This window comes from Meleagris gallopavo, chromosome 5, assembly GCF_000146605.3.
Source record: "Meleagris gallopavo isolate NT-WF06-2002-E0010 breed Aviagen turkey brand Nicholas breeding stock chromosome 5, Turkey_5.1, whole genome shotgun sequence".
Classification (NCBI taxonomy): Eukaryota; Metazoa; Chordata; class Aves; order Galliformes; family Phasianidae; genus Meleagris; species Meleagris gallopavo.
In genome coordinates, this window is record NC_015015.2 from 24,026,823 (window position 1) to 24,047,057 (window position 20,235).

Here is a 20,235-nt window from a genome sequence, read left to right on the forward strand (position 1 = left end):
AAAAAAAAAAGTTTGCGTTTACACAAGGTTACAATATCTTACAACAAAAACAATAATATTGATTGAGGTTTGTTTTCTTTCTTTCTCCCAGTCTCTCTTTCAAACACTGCACACCTAAACCGATATATTATTACACATTGAAAACTGTCCTTCAAAAAATCAGTAGTACAAAAGTCCTAGCTCTACCTACCTACCTAGCAATGTGGGGAGTGGGGCACCAGCGAAGAGCTAGCGGGGTGCCAGGCTGCGCCGGGCTGCTTCCTCCGGCCCAACAAGGGCTGGGGATGACTTTCAGCCCGATTCCTCCCCCTGTTCCCATTTGGGTTTAATTTCTAATTCGGTCTGTTTGCTTTCTGTTGTGTCAGTCAGAGCAGCAAAATAAACACAGTTCTCTGTGTCTGCCTGATTGTTTTTTAAATCCTTTTCCAGGAAACTACCTTTTTGGCTTTGTTTGTTTGGAGAACGTTTTACAAGGCGCTGCTCTGCTCTATGAGACGGAACCCGGCCTCCCCACCCCCAGAAAGCCCTCGCTGCCGAAGTGCCCCCAGCGTCCCTCTCCCCAGGGGAGTGCTGCAGGGGGTGCCACGCACGTGTGCAGCAGCTCTGCCGCCTCACACGCAGCGGGCGTCCGTGCGGGCGGCTTTACTGCAGTGCCCCTGCCCGTATCCCAGGGCCAGATGTGCTCCAGCACGCACAGCGGGAGATGCTCAGAGGAGTTAAAGGGCTGAGGGGACAGCAACTGGGAGAGCTATGGGATGTTCACCACTGGTTTGCAGCTGCTGCCAATACATGCGCAACTGCTCTGAGCACTTGGCAGCCTGCAGCACTCAACTACCGATCAGCCCCTGTTGGGAACTGTGCTGCTCTCCCTGCTTGTCTTTCTTAGCCCCAAAATCTGGGATGTGTCATGTGTTTCCAGCCCTGGGCAATGTAAGACAGCTTCCTTCCTCTGCAAGGCTGCAAAGGGCAGCTTGAGAGCAGGGGAGCTCAGGGCACTGAGGCTGCAGTGCTGCACCGTGCAGGATACAGCATGGCTGGGGAGGGGGATGCAAAGCTTGCAGCTTCACAGGCATCTAAATCCCAGCCAGGGAACTGCAACTCCGTGTATAGACAGGAGTGAAATACTAAAGAAGAAATAAATAGAGAAGAAAGTCATAAATAGAGTTGAAAGGTATTAAAATAATAATTATTACTATTTAAAAAGGCATCCTTGTGGTAGCTTGAAATTGCAAGAACAGCACTGACCCTGTGACCCTTAAAAATGCATTGGCTGCAGTTTGGCTAGATTAAAATATATATATTTACACACATATATCTAAGTGTGTGTATATATATATATGTACAGCTTTTCTTATTAATTTAACAGCTGGTTTAAAAAAACTATTACATTAATTAAAAAATATGTGTAACTACAGATGCACACAGCTGGAGACCTGCCTGCATTGCTGCATACCCAGGCTGTTGCTGGCAGGACGATGCAGCAGGATGGCAGATGCAGAGGGGCTATGCTGGTGAATGGCAGCAGAGTGGGGCATGGGAGCAGAGCTCTGCACTTGCAGTGCACCCAGCAGCTCAGGGCTGGGCATGCCTGGCAGTGTTGTCTGAGGCCAGTTCACAAGGAGGAGAGGAAGCAGCTCTTCATCTCATGAGCCATTATGCAGCCTGGATGAAATCCTGGCCCTGTGAGAGTGGAGGAAGGAATGCCCTTCAGCTTCAATAGAGTGCAGCAAAGCCCCAGCATGGCCATTGCCACCCAGTGGGACAGCCAGCAGTACCCACGCCCTTGCAGCATCCATCCCCATGCACCCTCTCAACCTGCTGCGCACTGCTCAGTTCTGGGGGCTGAGCACTGCAGTGGAATTATGCCTTTCCCTCTGCACTGTGGGAAAAGGGCTCTGGGCGAGGTCTGGGGTAAGGCAAATGGTGGTATTCACTGCAGTTTAAACTGTAACATTATTGCCTGTGCATGCAGAAAAGAGATATTAGGACAGTGATCCAGAGCCATTCAGTAATCGGCACCTGAAGCACATTTTAGTCTGGTAACTCAGCTGAACGTTCAGGCTGGGGCATGAGTCTGGTTTGCTTCTGTGGAAAAGCCCAGGTCACCTGCACAGTCTGCTTGACTGCACATTGTTCCTGAGGTACGCCGAGCCAAGCATCTCAGCATATTTTCAGAGACAAGATACAGCACTACGGATCTTTCCATATTCCAACAAGTATGTGTTACATTTGATCTAGCATTGATGTAATCATCTGTGTTGTGTATGGCAATGTCTAGGCGCTGTAGAAATATTTTTATATGGCATGCAGTTAACCTGCATCGTGACATTTGGTTGTAGCCTTTTTGCAGCCCTTTGCTGCAAATCTCTCTGGACCTAGAGTGGATGGAGCGTGATGTGATGGCTGTATGGGGCAAAACCCTGCACTTCTCTTGCTCACTGAGCTGGAGCTCAGCATGTGAGCTGTGTGCTATGGCTTCTTGGTGGGGCAGAAGGAAACTCTGAAATTATTCTCAGTGCTATGACTGAATGGCTTGAGAGAGGTTTGGCCTTGGAGAGGAGACTGTACTAAACAGAGTTGTGCAAGTGGGAGCACGTGGGGAGAAAACCATGGGTGGGACTTTAGGAGAGAGAGCAAGTTCTGGTGTTTCCTTCACTCTGCTAGGTGAGGACGAACTGGAGTGGCCAGAGATGGGGCAGTGCCACTACCTACAATCCCCAGCACTCTGGAGGAGGTGTGGGTAGGTGCTGGCAGGTGGTTTTGGGAAAGCAGAAAATGAGAGGCGATGGGAAGAGACATTGCTGCATGGGGTAGGCCAGGGACAATGTGAGGATGCCCTCACACAGCCCTGGCTGCGTGCTCTGCTCAAGCTGTTCCTCTCTGGGGGCCCTGTGGGACTTGAGAGCAGAGGGCAGTGACTCCTAGTCCTGTAAAAGCTACGGCACAATAGCCACAACTACAACAGAGCAAACTCCAAGTGCTCATGGGGGTGTGATTTCTGCAAGATGCCAGGCAGCCATCACTTCATATGCACATCTCCAGCTGGATGGCTGGAGAGCCATCAAAGACAGCAGAGTGGTGGCACTGTGCCCACACAAGAGGCCCCTAAGCTCCGTACTTCACCTCCTGCTGGGTGGAAGGAAGTGGGATAGCACTGCCACCTTTCTGGCCTTGAATATCCCCTTCACCCCGTTCAGCCATGGCTCCCATGAGGCAGGAGCAGCCTGAAGAGTGTCTCTTTGCTGGTGCCAGAGTCCCCGTCCTGTCCCCTGGGCAAGGCAGATGGGTTCTGAGGAGGGAAGAGCTGTACATGTGGAGGGATGGGGCAGCTGCTGGAGATGCTGGTGGGCTCTTGCTCTCCGGAAAGGCAGATCTGGTGTCAGAAAAAGGAGCAGGGAGAAAAGGCATCCAAGTCCCCGGGGAGGCAGTGGCGATAGCAGAGGACAACTCCAGAGCAGGGAGGAGCAGCACCGCCCCACAGCCCTGACCCAGTGCCGGGAGGCCGGGACCTCCCATGTCCGTGCTGGGCACACGCCACTTACGTTAACACACGTCCTCTATACACCTAGGGTAGCTCAAAGTGCTGCGTTCACATCCCCGAGGAGGCAAGGGCTGGCTGGAATCCCGGCTGGAGGTCTCCCAGCTTCCCCACTGGCTCTCGCGGTGTGCCGAGGCGCTGGACGGCAGCCCTGTCATGTCGCCCAGGAGATCGCGGCGCTGTGCTCCTTCGCCTTCATCCGCAGGGCCGCGATGCTGGAGCTCTTGCGGTCCGGCTCGCTGTTCAGCTCGTAGCCATTGAGGCCAGGGCCGATGCCGGCCGTGCCGAAGAGGCCACCCACGTGAGTCTGGCCCACGTGGCCGCCGGCGCTGGAGACACCGAGGAAGTCGGAGACACCGCCAGCAGGGTGGGGATGCGCATGGGGGGACATGCAGGAGGGCACTGGCTCACAGGGGACGACGCAAGCGGGCACAGGGGAGGCAGCTCCGTTGTTGCCAATCCAGGAGGGATTCTGAATCTGTGGGGGAAAACAACGCATCAGGGCGTGGGGAAGGACAACACCTTGGACTTTATAGGATGTTCGGAAAACACAGCGCACAATGGATCTGAAGCCCAACAGGACTTGGCGCCTGCTGTGGTAGCTGTGATCCAATGGGGCTCAAAGGAGCGCTACAGGGCACTCACCTGAACAGCTGCTGTGCCTTTGCTGCTCAATGGCACAACCCCATGCTCCTGCACCCGAACCCGAGGGCAGGGGATGAACCCCAGGAGCAAAGCATGGCTTCGGGGGCTCCAGGAGCAGGGCAGTGAGGAACAGACAGACAGATGGATTTGGGCAGGAGATTTGTTCACCTGGGCATAGTTCTCAGCACGGGTGAGCAGAGGCAGCTCATAGGCAGTGGAGAAGTGGGTCCGGACCTGCTGCATCTGGCCAAACCGCTCCCGCTTGCGCCATTTGGCTCGTCGATTCTGGAACCAGACCTGTGGGGAGATAAGGGTGTGGGGCTGTGAGCACAGGGCAGGGGAGCCCATGGGACCAGGAGCTTTGAGCAGCCTGGTCTAGAGGAGGAGCCCAGCCTTGGCCTCTGCCCTGCAGCCAGCTCTGCCCTGGGATGACCCAGCTCCCCCCATGCTCAGACAAGGAGCAAACACATCAGTGTGTGTTTGTGCCAGGCTGGGACCTGGGGCTTTCCCCAGGTCCTGGCTGTGAAGATGCTGTTGGCTGAGAACTTCTATTTACTACTGAACTCTCAGTCTTCATTAACTGTTAAAAAAAAAAAGGTTTTCAGTGTTCCTTTCCGTCTTAGCTCTTGCAAACAAGTGCACTTCTATGAGTTGCATGTCTTCTGCTTTGCAGGTCTTGTAGCTCTTCACAGCACTGCTCAGATGCCTTTGAGGCAGTGGAAAGACCAAAACTCTGTTTCTGCTCTTATTTTTACTGGCTTGACATCAGTGTGGATTATTGCACTGTTGTCAGCAGCATTGCTCCTGATTTGCATCAGCATAAGAAAGATCAGAGCCTGGCCCAGTGTCTTCAAAGCCTCTTGAAGCCTGTGAGTCAGGGAAACACATCAATCACGAGCTGCTTTGAAGGCACCGAGCGATGCATGCGATCACCAGGGGCTGGGGTGTGCAGGTCACGCCAGTGCATGAAGGAAGCAGGCTGTGAGCTTCTTGCTTCTGCTTCAAGTTTTGCACGGTGACTGGGGCTGGGGGACTGGCATCTCACTGTAGCGATAGCACAGAAACAGGAGCCCCTCTGGGCTGCTCTTGTGCTCAGTGAGCCGGGCAATGGGCATAGTGCAGCTTTCAGACTAGAACAGCATTTGCAGTGTCAGCTCAGCTAGAAGCTAGTCCAGGAAGAAACCAGTACGAGGATTTGTGCTTTCTGAGAATGTCCTATGGGTGCAATTTCCACCCCGCAAGGATTTCCAGAGGGTGCAGTTCAGCAGAACAGTCCTAATATCACTCCAGCTGAGAGCACTGCACATGCAGAGCATCCTGCAGGAGCACACTGGTGCCCCAGGCATCCACCCGTCTGCTTTTCCTCTGCCTCCTCTTGGCACGGCCACCCCGGCCCAGCTGCGGGCCAGTCCCAGGGCTGGCTGGGATCGTTCCGCTTTGATCTGCAGGCTCACAGCCAGCGGTGCTGACCTGGCTCTTCCCGGGGCTGCGGAGCCCTGCTGTGCACAGCGGGTGCCTGCAGGTAGGCAGCATGGTGTGGGCTGCGCACGGTGCTGGGGCTGACATATGCCCAGCACATGTGGCCGGACCCCTCCTGGCAAGCACTCACCTGCACTGCCCTGCTTGGGACCGACCCCAGAAGGGGCTGGCAATGGCCAGGCAAAGTGGTTTAAACTAGGCTCAAAGTGCAAGCTGGAAGGTTGGGGCAAAATATCTGCACAACCCCGAGGCTGAAGGGCACCTGCAGGCAAGGTGCTTGGGGCCCAGGGCATGGAGATGCTCCCTGCCCTCTGTGCCCCACTGCTTCTTGCGATCAACTGCTCCAAACAGTTGTTTCATTTTTCCTTGAGAGCAAATGATTTTCAGGCTGCTTGGTATCTTCCTGTAGGAGTTCCCCTGGCTTCCTTTAATTCAGAAGGTACCAAAAGAGGAAATCTAGAAAAAAAACTGAAAAAGCACCAAGTGTGCATTTTCTGTTCATTGCCTGTCACCTTCAGCTGAGAGATGTTGCTGCACGAAGGGGCGCAGTGGTTGGGGCTTTGCCTGTGAGTGGGGGCAGGGTGCTTGCAAGAGTGCTCCTGTTGCACTGCACCTTAGTGTGAACGAGTGGGGAGGGAGTGTGGGCAAATGTCATGGATCTGACTCCTGCAGACAGTGCTTTGATAAGCCCCAATGTATCCAATCAGTCCTATAAAAATCTACAGAACAGAAAATGTTTCTTGTCTCCATAAACATGCGGCCATATGCCGGTATACCTCAATCCATATGCACGCACTCTGACACTCCATGGAGGCTGCAGGGCTGAAATGAAATGTGTTGCTCTCCCTACTGCCCAGCTGGTGCTGCACTGTGGGTGCCCACTGGACACTGCCCACTGGGGTGCTGGGGCCACAACACCACTGAGTGCTTGGGACTGCCCCGGGGCTGCCCATTACTTCAGTCCTAATGCCAAGTGGAAGATTAAAGCAAGCTTCCCTCCCTTCTATCTTCCCCTTTCAGTGGCCATTATTCCCCACATCTGCCCCTTCCTGCCTCTGCTGTTTGTCCATCTGTCTGTCTCCAGGCCTATCCCGATGCTGATGGCCAGGCTGTGTGCCCTCTTGCCAGAGATGGTCACCAGCCCTTTGCCTTCCAGCCTGCAAGAACAGAGCCAGAATTCATCTTTGAGCACTGAAACTGGACACCATTTTATCAGTGGCCTGGAATGGGAAATTGGAGCCTGGGATGAGAGAACTGAATAACTTGAGCTTGTTTTCATTTCATGTTTAATTTCCTGCAGGCTTAGCTCAGTCTTTCCGCTCCTTCCACCAGCCTCCCAGGGTTTTATGGGGGAAAAGGGATCAAGATATATTACTTCTTGCTTTGCTTTTCTTCTTCTTTTTTTTTTTTCTTCTCCTCCAAGGCAGTGATTTTGCTACAGCCAAGTTTGACATTTCCCTCTCACTTTCAAGCCCCTGCCGCATCACAGGGGCACCACTGAAAAGATCTCCTTAGCAGTCCTAGCAATTGGAGTGCTGGATCTGAAGGGGGGTAGAGGAGCCCCATCATTTCCTTGTGCCAGGGCTCTCTGAATGGTGCTGCTGGGGAGGGACAGCACCGCCTGGATATGGAGGAAAGCCAGGTGTGGGGATGCTGCCAGGTGCCCACCCCTGCCCACAGAACTAACAGGAGCCTCTCCGCTTTCTGTTGAGACACATTCACAGCTGATATGAGGAGAAACAGCTGTCGGGAAGACCATGGAGCCCTGCAGATTGGTCTGGACAAGCAGGTGAGAAAAGTCCTGCAGCTAGGAATGAATCTAGAACTAATGTGCACAGGGATGCTGGCCTAGCTGCTTTGTTTGTGAAAAGAGTTTACAGGGTTCAAAGCAGAAAGCAAGCAGGGTTCCTGATTTGAGAGGTATAACCAGATTCCTTCCCATTCTAGATATTCCTGATGCTAATGTGAGTTGTAGAAGCGGTGGTGCAATGAACGCCTGAATACAGGAGTCACAGAGTTAACCAGATGACAAAATGATGTCCTAGCTTCCCAGCAGCCTTAGGTAGCCATCAAAATATGAGTTATAGATATCTGCTCTCAGCAGTGGTTCTCTGTTTTGCATATGCTCCTAAGCTCTGCCAAGCCTTTGGGTTAATATTGATTCAAGAGAAAGAGAAGCACTTAAACTCCCTTGTTTTGGGGTTTGGCTGAGTTGGGCACCCAGGTTAGCAGCAGGGAGCTGACATCTTGCTGGTGGCAGCTGTGAGACTGCATCACAGCCACCCATTTCTCCTGGCCCTCTGAGGCAGAGGGATTCACCAACCCCGTTGCCCCTTCAGTTCAAAGACAAGGGGCTCAAGGCTCATCCACCCCTAGCCCAGCCCAAGGCATTGCTGTTACCTGTACTCGGGCCTCAGTGAGGTCTGTCCTCATGGCTAGCTGCTCCCTGGCATAGACATCTGGGTAGTGGGTCTTCTGGAAGACCTTTTCCAGCTCCTCCAGCTGGTAGCTGGTGAAGGTGGTACGGTTCCTCCGTTTTTTGCCCTTGTTGCTCTCCGAGTCCGCCTTGTCCATGGGGCTGGGGAGGTCTGTGCTGGCCCTGTCCTGAGGGACTTTCACTCCAGCCTCCTTCACGCTGAGGTAGCTGCTGTCCATGCCCGAGGGGTCAGCGTTGGGCTGCAAGTCAGCCTCTCCCAAGCTGCTCTCCTTACCTGTTTGGTTTGGAGGGAGAAAGAGAGAGGAGAAAGTGTGTATAAACCTTATGGCTGATTGATTGTTTAGACTGAGAGCTCCAGCAATGGGAAAAGCCTTTAATAGAAACAAACAGATGGTGACAGGGAGAAGATACGGGGAAAATTAGAGTCTGAGTTTGGGGCTGGGTACAAGGGGTGCTGCTCTATGAGCATGTGTCCCCAAATGTCCCCCCATTCTGGTTGCATTCCAGGCAACCTGCTGTGAGGACTCACACTGCTGCTGGCAAAGCAGTGCCCATCACTACACAGAGGGCTAATGTAGGAGACCTGCAGAAAGCCCCCGTCTGGTACAGGATAGAGAAACATTGCCTTCACCTCATCTCCTGCAGAACCTACATGGAAAGGCTGCAGGAATACTTTCTGCTCAAACCCTCCTTACCAATGCAAGAACACAACAGCTGGCTTGTTTTTTTTGTTTGTTTGTTTTTCGTTTGTTTTGTTGTTTTTTTTTTATTTCATATTAGCTTGCTTTTAAATGTGTCCAGGAACAACCTTTCTGGGAAACAATTCCACCATCTAATGGTCTCTCTATGAGGAGATTTCCCTTGGGAGAATTTTGCAGTGTCACCTCCAAGGACATTAACCCAGATATATTTGCCAAAGTGTCTGGAAATCCCTGTTTTTTTCCAGCATTTATCTTCTGTTACAACTTTGTTCAGCCTAGTTCATCACTGATGTGCAGCTTTGCTGCTTGGTGAACAGCTTGGCCATGGCTTCATAGCAAAAGCATGAAGTGGGTGGATTTGTAAGGAGGTCTGCACTCACCTTCACAGCTGAAGGACTGAGTTAATGTAATTTGGCTGAAATGAAAAGGATGAAATGTGGCTACTGCTCCTGGGCATAAAGGCACAAAGTTGAGTATGGGAGGATAAGACATGAAAGGACTTTGAGAAAGAAATTGCCTAATTAGTGCAGAAAAGTGGCCAGGAGTGGAACTGATGCTGGAGGTGTGGGAGCTATTTGCCTCTACCACTCTAACGGATTTTCAGAAGAAAATTATTGCTGCTCTCTCAGACTCTCGAGGTGCTCAAACAGGCTTCATGTTGTCTGCCATTCTCAGTGCTTTGGTATGGTTCTTAGGAGGATTCATCACCCTGGGCACTGAGTATATCAGTCACAGGCTATACCAATGATACTTATTAATTCATAGAATTACAGAATCATTAAGGCTTGAGAAGACCATTAAGATCACCAAGTCCAACTGTCAGCCCATCCCACTGTGCCCACTAACAACATCCCTCTGTGCCACATCTACATGTTTCTTGAGCACCTCCAGGTGATTCCACCACCTCCCTGAGCAGCCTGTTCCAATGCCTCACTTCTCTTTCTGAAAAGAGGGTTTTCTTAACATCCAACTTCAACCTCCTCTGGCACAACTTGAAGTCATTATCTCTCATCCTATCACTGTTACAGTTACCTTCTATTTCTTTTTTTTTTTTTTTTTTTTTTTTTTTTTTTTTTTTAAGTTTAGTATGTCATGAAGCTGGGTACATTTCCGTCCATGCCTTCATACTGGCTGCCTCCAGTTCTCCCCAAGACCCCAGCAGCAAGAACAGGGGCCCTGAGGCCATCCCTTGGTGGCTCCCCACTACTTCTCACCTCTAGTGCTCAGCCACCGGCTGTCCACAGGCAGAAGATGGGCTGGAGGTGGCCCACAGTGATGGCATGCATCTCCCTTTGCTCCACATTCAGAGAAGCAACTGCCATTCCCTGGGAACAGGATCCCTGACCTCAAACCAGTCATGCTAAATGCTGAAGTGAAACAAATTGCATACATCTGCATATGGATATGTCCAGACTTCCTGTAACTGGAGATGGCCTCAAAGTTTCAATGCAAAGTTCGGGGTGTCTGTTTCTAATCAAATCTAACGAGACCTTGAGTTACATATTATGAAGATCTCCATGACAAGGAGGTAATGTGAGCATTGCTACACCCTTACAAGCCTGACAGGATTGCTCGGTGCCTCCTCTGCTACTCTTGGCTCCTCCCTTATCCTCACTGTGGTGGAAGGAGATTTGCTGGCCTCTCCCAGTGCCTCATCTATCTGCAGTACCACCAGTACTGCCATACTCGAGTCACCCACGGGAGGTGCCAGCAGGCAGCATGGGACAGCCAGGCTTGTAGGTTTCCAGCATTGTGATGCTCTGCCATAGTTTCTTTCTGGATCCCTGCACAAGGGGAAATGCCTTTTTGGTGCCAGCACATATTTTTGTGGGACCTCAGGTGGAAGAACCCATAGCACACTGTGTGCTTGGGCACTGTGGTGGCCAGGCGACCCTGTAGTGATCCCAGTATGTCCACTGAACCCTCCCCACAGGGAACAGGTTTCTAGCCACACTGTGGGTCCATAGCACGTATCTGGGTTGTTCCTAACTGGCTGTTTAGGAAAGATGAGGATGTAAAGTCTTCTCTGTATATAAACTTAACCATGAAATTTAATTTGAAGTGAATTCAGCTTGGCACATCCACATGGCAGGGGGGAGCAGGGCGTCTCCAGTGCACAGAGCGGCACTGGGCTCAGCTCAAAGCAATGTCTCCTTCACACAGCATCTGCTGTGATTCCCCTGAGCAAAGGCAGATCCCACAGAAACAGCAAAGCACCCCACAAGGCTGCGAGACACCTACATGGTCAGCGCAACCCATGAACACTGCTGGCACATGGCTGTTTCCCCAGTGCACTGTGCTGGCTGCATGTGGTTTGATGCTTCAGTAGCAGCCCTGAAGTTCAGGCCTGGTGTGGACAGCACTGGCTGCATTTCTTATCGAGGAGGAGCTGCAACACCATCCAGACTGTAAACATTCAGGACCCCATCAGCAGCAGCAACCCTACAGTCCTGGTATCTTTCTCCACACATGGTGAAGCTGTTCTGCTGCTTTTCCAGGTTGGCTGCTGCAGCCTCCTGCCTGCTGCTGCAGCCCAAGAAGAAGCACAAGGCCATCATTTAAAAAAAATATTCACATTTGGGGTTAGATAGGATACAAAGGAGCAGCTGGGCTCCTTTATTCATTCATTAGAAGGAAGGAATTTTGAGGTTTATTCCCATTCAGGGAGCAAGCACTCTGAGGTCTACAGATAGAAAAATGGATTCAAAGATGGAGAAAAGATGCAGAATTTTGTGTCCGGCTCTAGAATCACTGATTTTATTAGCAGTGAGCAAATAATTAACCAAGCCTCCACACTGGGTCACAGGTGGAACACTAAGCATCATTACTCTCCTAAATGCAAGAGGTGGAAGTCCACATGAGGAGTCATCACTCTAACAGCTGCAGTGCCCTTGCTGCTGAGTGGGAACTGATTGGAACACCTCCATTCCCACTCCAGATAAGGATAAGCACATCTCCTTGTGCCCAGCCAGCCTGCAGGTCCCTGGAGCTTGCATGAAGCTGAGCAGTCCCCATGTGTACGCCCACCTATCACACAGACCAGAGCCTGCTCTGGCAGCTGGGAATGCTTGCATGTGAGTACAATGCTTTATTCCCTGAGCAGATGAATTTGCACACCGGTAGCTGCATACACAGAGCTCAGCATCAGCTCCGAGAGTGCACCACGCGCTGCTTGCTCCTCTGTCATGGTATTTAAAGGACACTAACAAAACCGGCTTTTACAGAAACAAATCTATTCCACAACTCTGAATAGAAGCTGTGGCTGGAGCAAAAAGGCACAGTTTATGCCCCAAATCCTTCTCTGTGAGGCACACCCATCTGAAGAGCAGGAAAGAGCTGACAGCAAATTTGGAAAGCACAGAAATGGTTCTGCTGCCATTGCAGCTCTCCTACTGGCTACCAGAATGCAGTACAGGAAAGAATTGGAGTAAGAGAATGCACAGCCTTGCCCCTGCTGGGAGCATATGAAACTGCTGGGTTGCATGCCAGCTGCTTCACCTCTGATAGTGAAAGGAGATGAAGGTTTGTGCCAGATACTGGAGCTGGGAATCTTGCCTCTCCCTGATGAGACCACGTATTCTCATTGACCAGGCTCTCTTATCTCTAATGCGGGAATGTCTACAGTGATAGCAGTGACAACACAGTGCCCTGGGGACATGCTGCTCTGCCTTGTCAGGGGCAGGAAGGATGACTTTTCAAGTGGCAGCAGAGGGAAGTAACAGTCAACACTGTTTGGCTCTGGTGATCCCACAGAGACAGCTCAGTGCTTAGGGTGGTGAAGGCTGTCAATTATAGAATTATAATGGTTGGGAAAGACCACTAGCATCACCTACTCCAACCATCAACCCTTCACCACCGTGTCCGTTAACCCACATCCCCAGTATTCCAGGCTACATGCAAAGTCCAGCTGGAATGTCTGTGGATTTATGCTACATCCTACTTGCATCTCTTCCAAGAAGTATGCACCTGTAGCAAAATCTACCCTGCCACTCTAAACCTATGCATCACCAACAAACATTTGCTCAGGAAGGGAGATGAGGCAGGTAAGGACCAGCAGACAGTTTGGAAAGACTTGCAGATTCCTTTTGGCCCTGAATTTGGTACCTGTAGAAGTGGTGTCCTTTTCCCAAAGCATTTCCACATTGTCTCAGTCATAGACTCATGCCTGTGTACCCACCAGTAGCTATTTATTTGGATTTCATCTCCAAAGGGTCCACAGACCCTCAGAGGTAAGTGAGAGCACCCAAGTGTGAGGGGAGCTGGGATCCCCAGTTTGTGAGATGCTTGGAAACTGGAAAGCTGAAATAAAAACAGAAAACACCCAAAGCTGGCTGAACCTCACTGAACCACAGAAAAGGCTGAATTTAAATGTTGGACCAAAGTGTGGGCCAGGTTCTTTAGCATAACAGTTCTGCTGCTTCTCAGTTTTATACAGCTGATTAGTAAAGAAAGGCACAGACGAGGGAAGGAAAACATTCGGCCCTTACCAAACGTGCCTGTTCTTGGAAGCACAACTAGAACTTATTTCCATTCTCACAGCACATCGCAAAACTCAGGGCCAGCCAGGTCTGGGAATTGCTAGTGTTCCTGCGAGCACCAGGCTTTTGTAGGCACTCCAGAATGAAATTAGGATTCTGGCTACCAAACCCCCAATTCACAGTCAGTGGGGATGGGAGGCAAGGATCAACTCTATTGGCAGAGAGGAGCAGGGCAGCAAAATCACAAACTGAAGCAAAAAGCAGAAAAGCTGGAATGGGAACTTGCTGACCAAGAATGAAGATGAAATAACAGTAAGCCTGGCAGCGACAGGTTGATTGCTTCCAGACCCCTCCTTGCTTGGCTCACCCACAGCCAAACATCTCCCTTCCATGGGCTCAGGGGATGGGGATGGTGCTACAGGCACCACAGTGACCAGTCACCCCAGTTCCTAGAGGTGAGGGGAGATAAAGAAACATCCATTTATGTCTGACCTGCCTCGAAACCCAACTGCTCCGTACACAGCCTAAGCAAATATTTAGTTAAATTGCTCCAAAAGTCTCAGTCCTTTTATATTCAGCCCAAAAGAGTGTCATAAAACATCTATGAGAAGGGCTCCATTAACCTCTGCTACCCAGCACAAGAAGAACATCTTTCAGCTCTGGCTGAATTGAAGTTTAATAAGCTCTTGGCTTCTGTGGCTGCTAGCCCTGCCTCACCCTGACACCGGTATCTATGTACCGCAACAGCATCCACTACCAAGAGCCTCTACTGAAGCAGGGACACAGCAGTAGTATTCAGCCTTCCATGGGGAAAAACTGTGCCTTCAGCCAACAGGGCTGCTACAACATCAGCCATGCAAATTTCGCATTGGGGTCATGGAGAGAAAGGCAAGGATGGCTGAAACTCTTGCCCAACTTCTCCTCTGTTTGCTTCAGTATAATGCTTTCTTCATTCATATGCATGTGCAGCTCAATGATTTCCCTCTTAATGAAGTTTTACCAGTGACCAAGGAGTAGAAACACAACCACCTGACGTGACCCATGACTCCTGTGAAATGCTTGTGCAAGACCTCAAACACATAGCTTGCAAAGCAAAGGGATGAAAATGATTTATAGAAGCAGCAAGGTAAAGGTTGATTGATAATGAGACACTCAGAGGAAATGGGATGAATGGGCCTGAGATTCCTTTAGTAAATGAATAATGAATGCTGTTCACAGCCGGCAACTGACATTTTTCATTTTCATTTGAGAATAGCAAGGCGCAGGGCAAATGACAGTTATTAAGGAAAAAATCCATTAGGTAATGCTGAACAAGGAAAGCCTCAACAGAAATGTTTCTTACTTATGAAAGGGGAGCCGCAAATTGCGGAAAGGGTAAACTCCTCATATCACATAACTCAGAGCACTGCACAACCCAAGCCATAAGAGGGGAAAAAAAGCCCCAATTCAATGCAGTACACTCCCCAGCCTTCAGACCAAGCTTTTTCCATAAAATTTCATATCCCAGGTCTTCTGCTGCTTCCCCAGGAACAGCTTTTCTCACCTGCTCCCCTACAGCACCCAGGCCTGAGGAAGGTTGGACCATCTTCAGGGGGAAATGGCCATTACAAGAAGAGTGCACTCAGAGCTGGCTGTAACCCTGTCCAGAGCATGTGAAACCTGCTTTGTATTTAGGTGTGAGAGTCAAAACTCAGTCATTACTAAACCAATGAGAACCACAGCTCTTTCAGTCTTGTCCTGGACAGCTTTTCAGAAGAAAGGCAGAAGGCATATGTTCTACCCAAATCCCAACTCCACTGTGCTCCACAGCACCATGTACCACAACATTTGACAAAAGGCAGTGTCAGATTTTTTTTTTTTCTTTCTTGACATGGAGAAAACAAAAATACACTTAGTTTTAGCTATGTCCTTGGAAAAAGCTTAGTAGATTCAGATGAAATTTAAAAACCTCAGTATTATAAAAACAGCCAGAGGCAAACATACTGTGGGAGTTTTTAGCCCAAATCAAAAAGTTTTGATTAACTTAGAGGCAACTGGAGGCAGCTTTTTATAGGAAGTGTCAGACAGACACAGAGACTCTGGTATCGTGCTTCTGAATAGAGATCAAAAAGTCACAGTACCTGAAAACAGCAAAACTCCTGCAGCACCACTAATTCCCAGCAGAAGCAGGTCATTATATGAAAGATGATGACCATGAAAATCAGCCTAAATTAAAAACTGCACTCACATCAATGGTGCTCATGCCCATTTTTGTGCTTGTTTCCAGTTAACATTCCAGAGTAGGATCATACTGTCATGCGTGACTGCAAATGTCAAGTAAACATTAGCAAATATTTACAGAAATTGTTTTTAGGAACTTGCGAAAAGGAGAATTTGCCCCAGAAATCTATTTCCAGCAGTGATGCTCATCCATCCAGGCACCTGGAAAGATTCCATGAGTCCATCACATCCTCACCTTCAGCTTACCAGCACAAATCACCTTTTGGCTGCATGACTCAGGAACCCATCAACACTAATGCGGTAACTGCTGAGTAGAGCCAAGATCACTTCAGTTTCCAACATCCGAGGACTCAGGGTAACTGCTACAGGGAACAGAACTGGCTGTTCTTCATTTCCTGGGGCATCTTCAACCTTTGGGTTGGATGAGAGAAGATGTCTGCAAGGAGAGCTTGCTGGGCCACAGCAGGTTACTTTTTTCTTCCTTTTCATCTCAAACCCAGCTTCCTACAAAACACCTTCTCAGATTTGCTATCTGACTGTATGTTTTTGTCATAGCATTGCAGCATGCATAAGAGGCACGTGCAATTGCTGAAGCAACTCATTTTGTTCTTAAGACTCTCAGGAAAAGACACAGATGTAAATAGTGGTTCTCCAAGCTATGAAACTCCTTCAGGGAACACAGAAAGCTGCAGATTGCAAGAAGCCAGGGCTTTAGCATTAAGGTATTAGTGCCAAGCAGGAGCAGTAGGAGATCTCCATCCCAAAAAAGGGGTCAAAAAGCCCTTTGGCTGGGTCTGCAGCTTTCTGAATCAGCTCAAGTCAAACCCCATAGTCATTTCCTACAGCAGATGAAGCTGGTGCCTATAAACACGGATCTCACAACTGCTATAGAGTCCAGTTCACTTAGGCTGTAGTGCGTACTGGAATAAATAACCTTCTTCTGTAATAACTGCTTTGTAAAATAACTACCAGCTGAGAGAGATGGTGTGTGTGTGAGTGCAATTTGTCAAGAACATAGCCTCAGCTAAACAGCTCCATTATCTCCCCGGGAGATGAACCTGGCCATTCCTCAGTATGTCCTCAGCGAGGGAAATGATTTCCATCAGATTCAACATTCATGGCTGCATTCTTATTTTTTGGGGGGCCCACCCAGCACCCTCTGACAGCTCCTCCTGGGCCAGGAGGCCCCTTCCCCCCCTCCCTGGAGAGAGGCAAGGTCAGGCTGGACAGGGCTCTGAGCACCCTGGTGCCCTGTTTCATTGCAGGGGAGTTGGGCTAGATGGCCTTTAAGGGTCCCTTCCAGCTCAAATGAAGCTATGAGCTCTCCATCTCCTGGGATGGGAGGGATCAGCCAGGTGTCCACATATGAGCCTACTTCAGAGACTGTTTATTCTACCCCAGGTAGAACTCACTTTTTCCTCTGGAAATACCCAACCCGTTCCACTGGGAGACTTTTGGAAAGACTAGGTAGGCCAGACTGACATGCCAAATGGCCCAAATTCAGGAACTGCTTGTAAGGAGCACGCTATGGTTCCTGGGTATTGGCTGAAGAGGACAAAAGACTGTGCTTTTCCCTCCTCTGAAAGTCACTAAAACAAACAGAACAGGCCAAGAACTGGGTTAGTCCTGGTCCTTCTATTGTTTTTCTGTGAAGTACCCAGGTAGCCCACCCCTGGGTTTCCAGTACTATTCAAGATAACCAAGACCTTTAGGAGTAGCACGAGGAGTCCAGGCAGCATACAAGGGGACATTTATGCCAGCATGAGGCACTTGCAGCCAGAATCAGTGTCTCCTCCCAGCACTAGCCAAACCTTCTCCACGCCTCCAGCCATAGAATGTTTCTACTGCATTTTTAAGCATCTAACAAACCTGATGAAATACTTTGGCCAAAAAGCATCAGCCTTGCTGCATGTTCTTCATGTCCATACCCCCAAATATGGTGAAAAATGCATCCTTTAGAAGCCTGGTTGCTATCATAGCCTGTTGGTTCCTTTTTGGGTAAGCTTCAGGACATTTTCTAAAGAAATCCACAGCTACCAACAAATATTTTCTGTCAGATTCAATCTCAGGCAAAGGCCCAACAACATCAACAGCAACAAATGGCAGTAATGTATCCAGAAGTTACAGCTCGATAGGATTTCTCCTCATCTTTGGAAACCTATTTTGAGATATAGCCCATCCAAGAAACTCATCACGTTTCCTGAAGCATTTATCCATTATCTCTCTATGCTTTCCCTAAAACTAGTGTAAGGCAATGGAATGTGCAGCAATAACAGCACAGTAGCACAATTCTAGGCTGCAATAAGTGAAGATGTGCTCAAATGCAGCAGCTGTGGTCACAGAAACAAAGGAAAGAAGCTGCTTACCTGCAGAAAGCCTCAGGTATGCAGGAACCTCCAACAAGATACCCCTGCCTCCACTACGAACCCTTAAGTGGGGTCTGGGAAGGATCCAGTCATTCAGGGGCACTGCACACACCTGAGCTTCCCTGGGTTGGCCCTGCCTTCCACCAGGTGCTCAATCTCTGGTTCAGGTCCTGATTTAGCATTTCTGCTACAATCAGTTATCTCTTGGCCTGAGAGAACACAACCTTAAGGGATCCACTGGTAGCAAAACCTCAGAACCTTTTATTTTTGGGGGGTTTCTGATATAATGAACTCTCATGAGCAGTCATCATTCGGTTTTCTATTTCTCTGTCTTCTATACAATATTTTGTCTTTAAATTCTAAGCTTTCCCAGAGAGGTTCTCCTCAGCTACTCTGAAGAGAATAGGCACAACAAAGCAGGCATGTTTGCTGAATGAATCTTTTTTGCATCACACCCTGCTTTGATACCAGGAGCATTTCTGAGGGCTGTTTGTAGCTCCTTGAACTTCCTTGTAATCCTACATCTACTGGATGAAGCAGAAGAGTTTTCCGTAGCTAGTGAAAGAAAGAAGAAATAAGAATACTGCATATTTACATGCGATGCCAGGACACGAGTTCACTTCCATACCAAACAGTTAGGTGAAGGTATCTAGGGTTTGAATCACTATGGGTTCACACACATGCCATATTTATGTGCTAGCAAGTTTTGCAGCATCCAGTCAGCCTACAGTCAGGTACACTTTGTCTCACGTCAGTGCTGTGCCTGTCCCCACCTGTGTACAGCAGGAACTCTCCTTTCACAAGAAGTATGTGGTGTTCTGTACCTCTTGTAGGCCTGCAGATGAGACCCTGGCAGCTCGGTTGGTGCCCAGGAGAGCTGAGAAGGCTGGGGGACCATCCAGTGCCATGTCACTCTTTTCTCACAGTGGGGATTTCCCCTGAAACATCACCATCTACAGAGATGCCCTCAGCTGTCACAGGAACAGTGTGGCCAGCCACACATTTCCTGCTCTGTTAGTCTCTTGAGCACACATAGGGACTGGGGAACCCATGCCACAGTTTGCTAAGCACTTGTCCCAGCACGAAAGCCATTTTCACCTCCACAGATCCACTGTGAAAACCAAAATGAACCCAGTAGAGCACATCCCAGATATTATCTATTAATGGCAAGGCACAAGCATCCTTTGATTAACATAATTTACACAGTGCAGTACTTGCTGGCCTTTCTCCCAGTGAGGACAAGAAACAAGGCCCAAGAGCTGGCTGGTAGCTCAAAGAGACAGCTCAGGGACCTGCCCACAGAAGCAAGCATTACGAACATTGCCCAAACCTCTTTCTTTCACACGAGCCATGTCTTTAGGGGTTGAAAGGCTCAGTGATCAGACACCACCCGCAGCAGTCTGCATGCTGAGCATTGCTGGGATCTCTCCTGGAGCCCACAGGCTCAGTCTCCCACTGGCATTTCTCCTCCATCCACGAATTGCTCCATTTTGGGTTGCCCCATTGTCTCCCACTCTGTCTAGTTTGGGTTAACAACTGCGGAACCTGAACAAGCATCTGCAATGCCCATACATTACACACACATGCAGCAGTCCCTCTCTTGCAACGGCACATTGGGTTACTCCATGGGCCTCCCTCACAAGTGGACCGCTGCCAAATGCAGGTAAATTGGATATACTATCAAGAACAGCACTTTTTGCCACCAAGTCCAAGGAAAAGGGGATTTTTCATAGAATCAGCCACAAGTGTACCCCTCCTAAAAGGAAATTAAAAGAGGGTTGGTCTGAACACAAACTTAATATCCGGCCCTGGGCACCACAAAGCCTTGCTGCAGCCTCAGCCTTAACTTAAAAGCAGCATCACCCAGCTCAGTATGTGCAGCTCCAGGTGCCCCTGCTTCCTGACAGAGTTTAGGCCTTTCAGTAGGTTTTTACGAGGCTCTGTCCTGACTAGCCATATATTTACAACAAGCCTCCCCATATTTCCACTCCCTACCAGAGCCACACTTAACCCAGCCGCTGCACTCATGTTTGATGTTGCAGCCAATCCTCCCATTGCTCTCTATCCTGCAAAAGTCCTTCTAATAGTTTGAAGTGGTATGAGCTGGATGAAAATACTCTTCTCCCCAGCATAGGACATTGTATGACTGTCAACGGTTTACGGGCTGGTTCGGCCCGGTTCCGTGACTAGAAGGGCGGAGGGATCCGCGGATCTGCGCCCCCGGGAAAAAAAAGAAAATAAGGGACCCCGAAATAATTGAAAACAGTGGCAACAATCTGAGGTAAAAACAAAGTAATTTACTAAAATATGGTAATCAAACAGAATTTTATAAGGAGAGAGAATGTGAAATTGATAGTGGATCGGCCTTACC

General features: G+C 49.5%; 1 protein-coding gene across 1 annotated transcript; it reads right to left on the minus strand.

Annotated features, from left to right (window-relative positions):
• Nucleotides 1-6: 6 nt before the first annotated feature.
• ALX4 (ALX homeobox 4) lies at nucleotides 7-16,687 on the minus strand. Its single transcript, XM_031553542.1, has 4 exons — nucleotides 15,745-16,687; nucleotides 8,063-8,373; nucleotides 4,352-4,480; nucleotides 7-4,016 (listed from the first exon to the last, which is right to left on the minus strand). Exons 2-4 carry the CDS (start codon nucleotides 8,315-8,317, stop codon nucleotides 3,693-3,695), a joined length of 708 nt encoding a protein of 235 aa, XP_031409402.1. The 5' UTR covers nucleotides 8,318-8,373; nucleotides 15,745-16,687; the 3' UTR covers nucleotides 7-3,692.
• Between the last annotated feature and the right edge of the window lie 3,548 nt (nucleotides 16,688-20,235).